The sequence below is a fragment of the Anabrus simplex genome, chromosome 3 (assembly GCF_040414725.1).
Source record: "Anabrus simplex isolate iqAnaSimp1 chromosome 3, ASM4041472v1, whole genome shotgun sequence".
NCBI classification, from domain to species: domain Eukaryota; kingdom Metazoa; phylum Arthropoda; class Insecta; order Orthoptera; family Tettigoniidae; genus Anabrus; species Anabrus simplex.
Window position 1 is genome coordinate 519,784,091 of NC_090267.1, and position 14,128 is coordinate 519,798,218.

A 14,128-nucleotide genomic window follows, 5' to 3' on the forward strand; every position below is an offset into this window, starting at 1 on the left:
TATGCCTAAGTACAATACAATTTCATTTACTAAAGTCAGAGCAAGAAATGCCTAACCAACTACATGTTTTCCCTATTAATCACAAACCATTCAACTTATTACCTAATATTATCAATATGTGTACCTATTCTAAATTACCTGAGGATTTGAAATCAGCATAGTTATGCTCATAACCTTGGTCCTTGCCGCTGCCATCGTAATTATCCTCCAGGAGCATTTCCACAATCCAGCTCTCTTCAGCCATCTTGATGTTGGATAGGCACAGCTGGCACTAAAGGAACTGAAGGTTATAGAAGTTGCCTAACATAATTGCAGGTGGCAGCACCAATCAAGCTACTGGAATGTAGTTGGCAAGTCTGGTCCTGATAGAGGAAACTATTAGGAGTCCATTATAGCACATTAACGGCATTTTTTAAATTTGAGGGTTAGGCACCTTTGGCACTGAGCCACTCAATTCTAGTCTTGTTATGTTTCTTTTGTGATCTGCAAGTCTAAACATGCACAATGATGTTCGATAAAGCTATGCCTTGACATAGGAGGCGGAGGAGGTTGGGGAGGAAGGAGGAAGAGGAGGGGGAGGAGAAAGAGAATGATGAGGCCATCTTGTACAAGCGCTCTTAAGCCGTCTCATAAGGAGCTATGTATAGCCACCATTTTGTGCCGGCCATCTTGCGCAAGCATCCCTAGGGAGTCCTAAGCCATCTTGTGCAATCACCCTTAAGCTGTCTCATAAGAGCACCCACAACCTTGTAGAATTAGATAGCCGTCAATGCCAAAGGGCCTAAGTTAGAACCGAACCGTTGATCTCATCATTAAACTACTTTTTTCTTATGCTATCATGTTCCTGATACTGCGAAGCTACGTATTAGGCAGAAAATTTTTGTCCGTTTTGCTCTACGACGTACCGTTTTCGAGATATTTAACATTTTGCATTCAAGCCTCAAATTTAATGAATCGAACCAGCACAGCAAGTTATACTCTCTACCATAGCTAGACCTGATCATGTTACAAAACTTGCTTCAATACAAGCTAAAACAGAGCAAATGTCAAAGGTTATTATTATTATTATTATTATTATCATTATTATTATTATTATTATTATTATTATTATTATTATTATTATTATTATTGCTATTTGCTTCACGTCGCACCGACACAGATATGTCTTATGGCGACGATGGTGTAAGGAAAGCCTTGGAATTGGAAGCAAGCGGCCGTGGCTTTAATTAAGGTACAGCCCCGGCATATGCCTGGTGTGAAAATGGGAAACAACGGAAAACATTCTTCATTGCTGCCGACAGTGGGGCTCGGACCCACTATCTCCCGATTACTGGATACTGGCCGCACTTAAGCGACTGCAGCTATCGAGCTCGGTAAATGCCAAAGGGTCTAAAAAGGAACCGAACCGTTGATCTCATCATTAGACTATGTTTTTCGTACGCTATCATGTTCCTTATACTGCGAAACTAAGTACTAGGCAGAAAAAGTTTGTCCGTTTTGCTCTACGATACACCGTTTTCGTGATATTTAACATTTTGCATTTAAGCCCCAAATTTAATGAATCGAACTAACACGGCACGTTAACCTCTAAGCTAGCTTTCCTGATAAGAGCAGCAGCCATCTTGTACAAGCGCCCTTAATGCGTCTCATGAGGAGCCGTGTATAGCCGCCATCTTGTGTCCGCCATCTTGCGCAAGCACCCCTAGGGAGTCTCAAACCATCTTGTGCAAGCACCCTTAAGCCTTCTCATAAGAGCAGCCGTCATCTTCCGCAAGCGCCCTAAAGGAGTCTCATAAGGAGCCATGTATAGCCACCATCTTGCATAAGCACCCTTAAGGAGTCATGTATAGCCGCCATCTTGTCTTAGCGTCGTGAGATGACTGCTGTAGAATTTTTTTAATTATCCGCCACGATATTTCAAAGGTAGTAGCTAAAGAGTGTGGCACTGAAGTTTGCGGTGCAAGATGGCGAATGACAGCTGACGGAATTTTTTTTTAAATTGCTTGCAAGATAGCAGCACGGTGCTCTCTTGATTAAAGATGGCGGACGACAGCCGACGGAATTGCCCGCTACTACGATAAAGATAGCAGCACGGTGCTCTGTTGATTAAAGATGGCGGATGACAGCTGTTAAAAAAGCACGTGGGTTTTTTTCCAAAGAAGAGCACGTGGAATTTGCGGCCACCACATTTCAAAGGTAAGTAGCTAAATAGTGCAGCACGGTGCTCTCTTGATTAAGGATGGTGGATGACAGCTGTCAAAAAAGCACGTGAGTTTTTTTCCAAACAAGAGCACGTAGAATTTTTCAAATTGGCACCACACATTTCAGAGGTATGTAGCTAAAGGGTGCAGCACGGTGCTCTGTTGATTAAAGATGGCGGATGCCAGCTGTCAAAAAAAGCACGTGGCTTTGTTTTCAAACAAGAGCACGTGGAATTTGCCGCCACCGCATTTCAAAGGTAAGTAGCTAAAGAGTGCAGCACTGAGGTTAGCGATGCAAGATGGCTGATGGCAGCTGTAAAAAACAAAAACAAAAAGAAAACACGTGGATTTGTTTCCAAACAAGAGCACGTAGAATTTTTCAAATTGCCGCCACCACATTTCAAAGGTATGTAGCTAAAGAGTGCAGCACTGTGCTCTCTTGGTTAAAGATGGCGGATGACAGCTAACGGACTTTTAAATTGCCCGCTACTACGTGCTTAAGATAGTAGCCATAAAGAGGGCAGCACGGTGTTCTGTTGAGTAAAGGTGGCGGATGATAGCTAACGAAATTGCTCGCTACTACGATAAAGATAGCAGCACGGTGCTCTGTTGATTAAAGATGGCGGATGACAGCTTTCAAAAAAGCACGAGGATTTGATTACCGATTCAAATCTCGCGCTAGTAAGGTTAAGTTGGCAGCACTGAAGTTTAGACCGGTTAAGATGGCAGCACTGATGTTAGCGATGCGAAATTTAGTAGAGATAATACGCGACACTGAGCGAGATATCGAGGGACAGCTACTGGAGCTCACTCTAGCGGATAGGCCTGAACAGTACTGATTCTCTCATAAGAGCACGTGTATTTTTGTGTGAAGTTTTTGGTGTTATTTATGCATTTTCAGTGAGTTGACATAAATAAATAGTAGTTTGTGTCATTCCTTGATATCTCCTCTCAACATGAGGGGAAAGATATGTGCTGTGTTTGGCTGCAGTAATTACGAAGTAGAGAAAAATGCGCGGTCGTTCCTCAGGTTCCCTCGTGACAAGAACATGTAAGTAATATTGTGTTTGCATATATATTCTTCCAGTGACAGAGATTTTTATAGTACTTCATAATCTTCTGACCTGCTCGACCCATATTTTAACTGGCATAAAATGTAATACGCATATTTTATTCTATAGTGCAGCAGTTAATCTTCAAAACCAATGTGTTGTTGTAGGTGTGATCTGTGGGTTTTGAAATGTCACAGAAGCGATTTAGATAAGGTGTACAAGAAAGAAGGGACGTTGTGCTTATATAAGAATTATAAGATCTGTTCAGACCATTTCCAGGCCAGCGACTTTAGAAATCCTCGACAATACAGCCAAGGGTATGCTACATTTTTGCTCTAATTGTACGTAAATATTCCTTAAAGCATCACTATCGACAACATTTTCATACTTTTCTTTCTTTATCCCTCTTCTCAGATTAAAGCCGGGATTTTATAGATTTTCTTTCTGTTAGTAGGCTTCATGTTAGGAGGAAAATTGTCCAGCTATTAAATGTTAATTCGCCGGGCTGAGTGGCTCAGACGGTTAGGGCGCTGGCCTTCTGACCCCAACTTGGCAGGTTCGATCCTGGCTCAGTCCGGTGGTATTTGAAGGTGCTCAAATACATCAGCCTCGTGTCGGTAGATTTATTGGCACGTAAAAGAACTCCTCTGGGACTAAATTCCGGCACCTCAGCATCTCCGAAAACCGTAAAAGAGTAGTTAATGGGACGTAAAACAAAAACATTATTATTATTATTATTATTATTATTATTATTATTATTATTATTATTATTATTATTATTATTATTAAACGTTAATTCATTGGATCATATGTGTAAGGAATATCTTTCTCTTAGTAGGCTTCATGTTAAGAGGAAAATTATCCAGCTATTAAATGTTAATTCATTGCATCATATGTGTAAGGAACGTGCCGATATTTTTATAGAGAAGGGTCTTAATGTGATGATACAATGTTTATAAATTAGAAAAAAGACTAATCCAACCGTAAGAGTTCAGGCAGGAATGCTAAAGCTTAAAAAGTAATGCATAAATGAAAGATCAAGCCATTTCAGACCAGTCCATTTCACTTCTTGTTTATATGTCTAATTTCAGTCTTTGAATAATAACCTTTTAAATAATTCTTCATTAATTTATCCAGAATTGCTTTAGCAACTTCGAAGTTAATATCTCAATAACACTTTCTTTCTAGACGTAATTTATTTATCCATTTCCGTATATACATTTCCATGGATATTTGAATTTAGCGCGATTTAGCAAGTCACTAGGAGCGCCACCGTCGAATTGTCTCCCATTTTAGCAAGGCGAAATCCGTTAAGTGTCGGGTATTATCTCTACTGTATTTGGCGATGCGTTGTTGTCGATGACAGCTGTCAACAGGCACGTGGCTGTCAGGAAAGCACGTGGCTTTGTTTACCCATTAAAATCTCGCGCTAGTAAGGTTTAGTTGGCACCACTGAGGTTTAGGCCCGTCAAGATGACAGCAGTGATGTTAGCGATGCGTTGTTGTCGATGACAGCTGTCAAAAAGCGCGTGGCTTTGTTTACGAATTCAAATTTCCCGCGGGAGGAGGTGCGGGCCCCTGGGAAGGCCCCCCGCGCGGAGGCGGAGGAGGAGGCACCTTGGAAGGCCCCCCGTGCGGAGACGGAGGCCGCCGAACCATTCACTTATACTACTAACAGGATATTGTTTGAACTTGCTAGCATTATAGTAAAAATGTATACAGATTTTGTTTTGTGTCGTACTTACCGGAATTTAAACTTTATTTTTAAAACCAAAGCATTTCTTACGGGTTTTCCATTGTACAATTGTTATGTTTGATTATGCTTATAAATTTAATTCATGTACTGGTAGTTCCTATCGGCGTAAAATGCTTCGCATTTACTCCGCATTCTGCTCTATGTTGTGTAAATTGAGCACACGCCACAGGTCGTGCAGACGGAGCGCACAGCTGTTCAGCTGTGTCCCGCGCGCCCACAGTACCAGCTTGCGCCAATGAACGCTGTCCGTTCTCAGCCATTAGAACTGCAACTCGATATTTGTTGCACGAACTAATTACTTGTCGGAAGTCATGAACTTTATTGCAAGTGTCAGAAATTACTAGAGTTTTATTTTAAAAGTTGGATCATTAAAAATCCCACAAGAAAATAGAGCACAATATTTTACGGCTCCTGCAATACCATTTAAGAATATGAAAAATGAATATCGATTAGTTATATTACTGTAACATCTTATGTGATTTATCATGATCTGTAAAAAAAAAAAAAAAAAAAAAAAAAAAGAAAAACAAAGAAAAAACCCGTTGTAATTGTGAAGGCTTCTTGAGATTATCCTCCTTATACAAACAAATGTCCTCTCTGACATGAGTGAATTTTTCGTTTCAGCTGGTACCACTAAGGATGCAGTGACGATATCCTACATAATCGGAGACAACGCTACTTGCGACTCCGACTACTGCAATGAGCCACTGACACCTGGCCGCAAATATCACGTAACCGTCCGCGTATACACCAAGTCAACATACGCTGATGCCAAATACGTCACACTGGATACAGGTAAAGTACAATGTGAAACACCTTGTGACTGAAGTAGAGGCGAAAAGGCGAAGGTAAAATGTGCAATCACCTTCACGATGACTTTCACCTACGCCATTTAAACTTGAGCCTACCTGAATTTTTGACCAATCAGCGCATTCCATCTTCGAACTTTTGCAGTTTTGAATTTGAATTGACCAATCAGCGCAGTATTATGTATCAATTTTTGAATTTTCGAAGACTGGCAGCCTAACTTAAGCTAATCTAACAAAAGTAATGGATTTTTCTACTCAGGGTGCCATTTCGATTTTCGACAATTTCCGATAATTTTAGAATTTTCGCTGCGTATTGGATCCAGATAGTGACATTTCCTGGGGTGAAGAGCCCGTCAGGGTGCTATTAGTAGCTGTGTTTCTGACATATTTCCAGTTATATTCTTAATCTTAAACAGAGAAGGAGAGTTAGTTGTACTTCTTGAACAGCTATGAGCTCCCTATATTCTGTAACAGGTCTTCTACCGCTACGTCACTGCTAGCTGTGCCATCTAGTGGTAGAGCATTGCTACCTGCAGGTGTTGCTAGTGGTAGATACCTAAACTAGCAAAATTTTAGCACATGATGCTATCCGACGGATGCAATGACTTGGTAATATACTGGCGGAAAAATATCCAAAAATCATGAAATAATGAATGTAGAATACGGAAATTTTGGTAATATTTAATTGAGTAAAGGTACAAGACTACAGGTAACTATCCGTGCGAGCAAAACCATCGCAAATATGCCACGCTGGTCCATTAACAACCGGTGTAATCGCCTGACTGTTGAATGCAGGTATGCAAACGTGCATGCATTGTGTCCTTCAGGTGCGGCATGTCATCTTGTGGGATGGGGTTCCATGCCCGTTGCACTTGGTCGGTTGCAGGGACGGTTAATACTGGTTGTGGACGACGCTCGAGTTGTCATCCAATGTTGTGCCACACGTGCTCAATTGGGGACAGATCGGGGGATCGAGCAGGCCAAGGCAACATGTCGACACTCTGTAGAGCATGTTGGGTTACAACAGCGGCATGGGGGCGTGCCAACCCTGGGAATGCTGTTAAAGAATGGCAGCTCAGCAGGTCGAATCACCAGACGGACGTACATCCCTGCAGTGAGGGTGCGTGGGATAACCACTAGAGCGCTCCTGCTGTCATAGGAAATAGCTCCCCAGACCAGAATTCCCGCTGTAGGTCCAGTGTGTCCACGCCGCAGACAGGTGGAATGCAGCCGCTCACCTGGCCTCCTTCTAACCAACACACGGCCATCACTGACACCAAGGCAGAACCGGCTTTCATCGGAAAACACAACGGACCTCCATTCCGTCCTCCAATGAGCTCTCGCTTGAAACCACTGAAGTCGCAGGCAGCGGTGGTTTGGGGTAAGTGGGATGCACGGCGCAGGGCGTATGGCTCGGAGCTGTCCTTCAAGTAACGGATTTCGAACATTTCTGTGTCACTGTGGTGCCAACTGCCGCTCGAATTGCTGCTGCAGACGCAGTCCGCTGCGCCACAGTCATACGCCGAATACGGCGGTCCTGCCTCTCGGTGGTGCCACGGGGAAGTCCGGAGCCCGGTCTTCTTGCGAGCGTACCTTCTCTTGACGACTGCTGCACAGTGGAGACATTCCTGCCGAGTCGTTCTGCAATAGCGCGGAAGGAAAAACCACCTTCAGGCCTCGTTCAACCGCAGTGAGCTGTTGATACTGGCCTCTTCGTCACAGTCACTCCGTCCAATCTCACAGGTAACTAACGATCTCGTGTAGTACAGCAAACCTCATGGGGTCGCTACTAGCGTCACGCTAATATGATTTTCGGGAAATTTGAATCAGCGTCATCCTTCAGATGTATAAACACGCCTACCAACGTTCATTAATCTACCATAACCCCTTGTTGGTGTTTGGATATTTTTTTCCACCAGTGTAATTTTACCCGATTGGTGGGTGACCGCAGTCTCTTTTGATATATTGGTAACGAAGGCGCGAAATAGTCAGTGGGACTCGAGACGCTTGTGTGTGTAAGATTTATTATTATTATTATTATTATTATTATTATTATTATTATTATTATTATTATTGTTGTTGTTGTTGTTGTTGTTGTTGTTGCTGTTGTTACGGAGATTCCGTAGTGGACAGAGGTGAAAGAAGGCGCGGGCACGAATGGATCTAACTACTACAATCAAAAGATTAATAAAAAGATTTGAAATCAGAGTTATATTTATTTTCTACTGTTTTTTCTTGAAACTAATTTCAACAGAACACATCGCTCAGCGACAGAACAAGATTTCAGGTACAGTAGTTTGAATGTAAAGTAGGAGAAAGCAGAAAATCAACAAAACTTGCCAATTAATCATTTGAGGTTACAGCTCCCAATTTATAAATGTTGTTTGAGACCTCTACAAGAATAGGAAGAGCATCTATGCTCAGTGAAATTTACATTTTCCAGGCCTCTCAACAGTCTAACCACTTAGCATAAAGAATCTTACAGGAGTATTCTACCGGGCCTTGGTGGGAATAAAGCAAACAAGTTAAAGTTACTGGCCCAAAAATCAACATGATGGGCTTCTGGCACGGAGTTACACAGGCTATGCTATTCTACTGAGGTGACTAGCTGGAGAATTTTTAAGTTACAAAACTACAGACAGAAAATGGTTACAAAAACATAGTCACATCAAAAACAAGTTGATGGGGTGTCACACTCTCCATTCCCGAATTTCGGCTAAGTTTCTAGGCTGCTTTTGAGATTTACATTTGGAGATGCAGTTTACATTATTGAAGATAAGGTTACATTCTTAATAACAGGAAACCTTCCCCTCGAGCTAGCTATCACCTAGTTATTAAATGGCTGCCATTAGCTTACTGCGCTGGACTGCTCGATGAAGGGCGAGACGCCCCCACACACAGTAAACTGGACGATCAAGAAGACAAGGTGGCTCGAAAAATTGCCAGCTTTTATACCCGAGAGGAATGTTGTAGAGAGGTCTGGGCAAAGGTCCGACACACCCAAAATTTTTATTGGATAATCAAATAAGTAGGAGATGCACACTATTGGTGGAAAAATACACATACAATATTTCCCATAGTTAATTTTGAAGTTGGCAGAACGAAACCGAAGTGTTGACAACAGTGATACACAAAAAACGAGGACAAATCAATTCAGTTTTAGGAAACCTTAAAATAACAAATTACTTTGTAGTCTTAATCGTTTCTGTTCACACTAGAGGGCATAACATACGTTTTTTGATAGAGACATCTGTGAAGAAAAGTTCAAACTTCTTGCATGAATTGTTGCAAGTTTATATTGAAGACGGCGTTTTTCAAGGCACTTCATTTGAATGAACGGGGCGGGTGCACCCTCGCGGTTCAATTATTATTATTATTTCCACTAATGCTGTGTTAATTCACTTCAGTCTAGTTAGATGGTACGTACTTTCTCTCGTCTAAACGTTTTTAGTTTCATAAATGAGATTGCAAGCATTACGTGATCATTTGTTTCTTGTAAAATAGAAGGGTTTTTTTCGTGTTTCACCTTAGTGAGTACTTGTATTTTGTTGCTATCGCTGATAAATTGAATGGATGAAAACCATAACGGTATAAGTGATATTTTTTTGAAAAGTGAGTTAAGTGCAGGATGTAACTCCGGGAGGATGTCTCTTCTTCTTCTTGAGAAATTTTCATTCCCCACCCGAAGGGCGGGGCGGGCCGAGGATGTATCCTTTCACCAGCAAAGAGATACAAGTGATAGTGATAATATTTGCGCTCTAGTGATGGGTGGTATATCTACAAATAGCATGCTTTATATGAGTGTTAAGATGTTTTAATGCCTTTTTCTCTGAATGAACAAAATGCTACTTATACCGTTATGGTTTTCATTCATTCAATGAAGTATATTTGCAAAAAATGTGAAAAATCCTTCTGTAAAAAGTTTACTAGGAAGCGCCACGAAGATAAATTTATAAGGAAAAGAAGTTTCTAAACGCACAGAACAAAAGTGAACTTGAGGATATTAACAGTTCAACAGAAGAAGAGGAAAACTCAAGCATCTACACATGGCCTGACGAAAGTGGTGTTATAGCATACTAAACCGCTTTCAAACTACGACATGCGTTATCTCTGAGTAACCGATATTGAACTAAAGCAAGGCGTTACGTTGGATGTATAATACAAAGACTTCGTTTTGGACGCCTAGATACTTAGTAAAATAAGTTACGTTTTTGAATAAAGATTTTAATATGAGAGAAAGTCTCGTGTGCGACTACTCGCATTACAATTCAGCTAGCGACCACTTGCGGGTTAACAACTCCCCTTTAGCCATAGTCCTATCATTTAAATACGCCTCGCAAAACTGCAGAAGATACATTTATTTTAAATGAAGTTTAATGAATAAAGATTTTGCAACCTCTTCTTTTTTTAATATTCTAATCCCATAAAAGAAGAAACTATGGGCATAGCTCCTTTCGTGCGTGTCGATGGATATTGTCTACAGTATGGGTAAAGGGGGCGAGTGGGATTCGCTCCGTTGTGAAGTAACTACAGGCTTATTCGAACGGAACTCAAGCGCGTAGAGGTCAGGTTCGTTGTGTGGGTGCATGATCGGTCAGAAGTAAAGTGGGAACTCTCAGTACCACTTCGTGTTCGCCTTGTAGCGAACATTAAATCAATAATTTAAAAAAAGTCCACGTTTCAGTTTTAGGCCATGACCACTAACGACAAGTTTACGTTTCATGGCAGCAATGACAACTCATGCTGCCATTCTTTCTGCTACTGGTATCGTAGACGGGGTTGCGAGTTGCGTTGCCCTTTTTTTAAGGAGAACTCAATCGGTTACGCCGCTTAATTCGTCTCTTATACTCGCTCGATGTGCGAGATCATCAAATCACCACGCGCCAGCCGTTTGTCCAGTTTGGTCCAAGGAGCGTGGAGCTCAAAGGGAAGTCGAGTCCCCTGACACGACCGCTTTTCCTTTTCTTCTGCCTTCGTCGCTGTAGCTTCTTCTCCGTCATGGCATAGCAAGATCGAGTGGAATACAAAGTTCTGGTGTTGAAAAAATCTATACGAACTGTTGCACGAGTGTTGAAAGTGACCACAAGGACTCGTATGAATACATTTGTATCTGTCGTTTCTTATTCATGTTGAATTTAACAATGTGGACGAGCACATCGGTTTAGCCTAAAATTAAACATTTTACTTCTAATAATAGATTAAGCCCGCCTGGTGGCCGTGATCGTTAAGGCGCTGACACCTAGGTTAGCCGGTTCGAGTCCCGTTGGTCGAAAAAAATTTCACCATCAGAATGTTGGCCGGTAGGGGATGTGGTGGTATACAATTTCTAATCACTAGACTGTGTGCCAAAAGCCTGGATTAAATTCCAAACCTCTCCGCAGTGCTCATATGACGCTGTTGATGGGGACGTTAAGCCTTGGGCAGACCCCTTGGTGCTATTCGATAGGAGTAGGCTCTGTGCCGGCACCGGGTTTCACCCTCTCCCTACTATCACATATCACGTCATTCATCTCAGCTCATTAACTCCTCTGATGAGGTTGACGTCAGGAAGGGCATCCAGTCATAAAAACTCGCCACGACAGATTCGTCTGACCTCATACACGACCCCGTAGGGAAACGGGACAAGGGTTGGACAAAACAAACAAACTTCTAATAATAGATTAATAAATAATGTTTGTCGTGCAGAGAAGATTCTTGGGCTTGCTGGTGACGTGCTTTATGCTATAGTAAGGATATCATTATTAAGGGTGTATCGAATCGTACTGGTAGTTAAAATTCAACGTTTTACTTTTGAAGCTAGTGAAAGGGAACTTTAAGAACCACACGACCTATGGGATTCAAAAAAATAACTTGTTTGAAGAGAAACTTCCCGATTTGAAAGCAATAGCAAACGCAAAGGAGAACTCATTGATAAAGTCTAGAATCAAGTTGGTAATTATCAGCAGTTCCAAATGTTTCTGAAAGATCTTAGAGCTTCAGCAAAGAATTTAAAGTACTGGAAGTACACAAGAAATGACGTAATAGCTGAGGACTCCGGAGACGAAGAACCAGTGAAGTCTTAATTGTCTTAAAAGTCTAAAAGTTCCAGACTTGAAGAAACACAACAAAATCAGAATGAAGAATTCGAAAAGCATTTACAAGAATGATTTGATTAAATTTATACTTAAAGAACGAAAACAACAGGTGAATTAACGAGCTTAATTTTGATAATGATTTCTTCGAATATTAATATTTAATTTTTCAAAGGTTGTCTACTACGTGGGAGCTAAAATTCAGCTTTTAACTTAAAGTTTCGATATCACGCTCATCTCGCACTAACAGAAGAAGACAAGTCGTCTGTTAAAAAGACTAATTATTTCAAGAGTCTAGGATCTACAAGTTAACTACAATTCAACTTTTAAATAAATGTTCATTGCGCACCTAAAAACGGAGCTGTTGCCTTATAAAGCATGGGGTCTGTCGAATACGTCGGTAAAGTTTCTTCATGTGCTTTCTTATCAGTTGTGAAGCACACTGACACGTGCGACATGTCTGAATTCTCCGCAACTCAGTAACTGGTTTCAAAGTCGGAGGTTTGACTCAACGTATTACGTTTGTTTAAGGCATCCATCTCGCACGCGAGGCTAGAAATATCCATGGAAATAATTTTTGGTTTTTCTGACACTCTTCTTGCAATGCCAGACAATGGCAGCCTCTAGACCTAACTGATGATTACGCAAATCTCAATGAACGATTGACTAAAGAATGTTATTTTTCTAAGGGACTCAATATATTATTTATACTTTGTTCACGATGTTGGACAGCGTTGTGTTTCATGAATGAGCAGACAATAAGCCATTGTTTTTCTTGAGATATTTTCCATCGTTTCAAACACTAGTCGAATAACGACGGCAGGCTCCTTCATAGCTTCTTCGAGATTGGAACAGTCCAGCACTCTTCTGGCGTAAAGAGTGAACATGACTCTTGTTTGATATTGTTACAACGCTCCAAATTCTAGGTGAAGGCGTGTGTTTTGCAGCTTGGCGTCATCAAATTGCGAGGCATCTTTCGTCTGTTGAAACCAACAGTCAGATAGAGTGGTGTACCGCGACGTCTTTAAGGCTTCGGCCACAGTACAGGCGGCGAGCGGAGCGTTGGTCTGTGTGGCGGCGCGGATGAAACTGCATGTGGCCATAGCGCCAGCGGCGCGTCATTTTGGAGGGGAAGTTGGTTCAAGGACAAGGCTGCCTGCCACTAGCCGCTCATTCCTGTTTGAGATTTCAGTTGCGTCGCTGTTCGTGAGTTAACAAGAGCAGAGAAGGAAGTGTTAATTCCTGAAGTCCAAACTCGCACTTTCCTATGGAATGACAGAGAGGAGAACTTCAAAAACCTACCAATGACAAGAAAAGCCTGGGAAGAGATTGGAACGATGTTAAATATACCAGGTAAATTCAACTAAAAATCAAACACGGTTATGAACATAAACAATATTGCCTTTAATAACTTACACATTATTATTATTATTATTATTATTATTATTATTATTATTATTATTATTATTATTATTATTATTATTGTACGTCCTATTGTCATTGTTAAATTAATATTATTATATTTTGGAACACATTACTGTGTTTCCGGCATTGCATCTCACTTTTATAAAAGTACTTAAATACTAAAAATACTAAAAAGAGTCCTTGGGGACAGAAAAATGAATGTCGTAATTTCTATCAGTTTCCCTTTACTGTTACTTAAAATATGCCCTTCTATTTCATTACAGTAATTAATTAATTTAGATTATTTCTAAGTCAATTCTGTTTGTGATGATGTGGTGATACCAACAGACAGTTTACAAGTCATTGAAATAATAAGTGAAATAATCTCTTATTTGCCTCCCCACTGCAACTGTTGTTCCTGCGATCTAAGTTCCCACAAGTTTGGACAGTTTCATTTTCTGGAAATTGTAGAGTCACTTCACGATAGTGTAGATCACTGTCACCATCCTTTTCCCGTATTAGGTTATGGAGGTCACAAGTACATTGATGGCCTTTTCCACGTTTGTGTCAATATTTGTATCGAGAAATCGCCACTTAGCGCGTAATATTCCGAATGCACATTCCACACATTTTCGAGCGCTAGGTAAGTGTTTATTAAACCTTTCCCTTCTAGGCGTTAGTCCTCTCCCCGGATATGGCCTCATGAGGGTAGGCTTCATCTCCAAGAAGTACCAGTGGCAGAGTTCGGTGGTCCTTTATCACAAGGACATTAAAATTATTAGTTTCCCATAAACTGAAAAGAGTGTAAGTTGTGAAAATGCCTCCATCACTCTGT

At 41.1% G+C, this 14,128-nt stretch overlaps 1 protein-coding gene across 1 annotated transcript in view; it reads left to right on the plus strand.

Annotated features, from left to right (window-relative positions):
- Positions 1 to 14,128, plus strand: part of LOC136866889 (receptor-type tyrosine-protein phosphatase H) — an 819,913-nt gene that overhangs the window by 539,316 nt on the left and 266,469 nt on the right. The window contains exon 14 of the mRNA XM_068227107.1: positions 5,634 to 5,804. Within this exon, the coding sequence (XP_068083208.1) occupies positions 5,634 to 5,804 (171 nt within the window). The remainder of the gene's footprint in view (positions 1 to 5,633; positions 5,805 to 14,128) is intronic.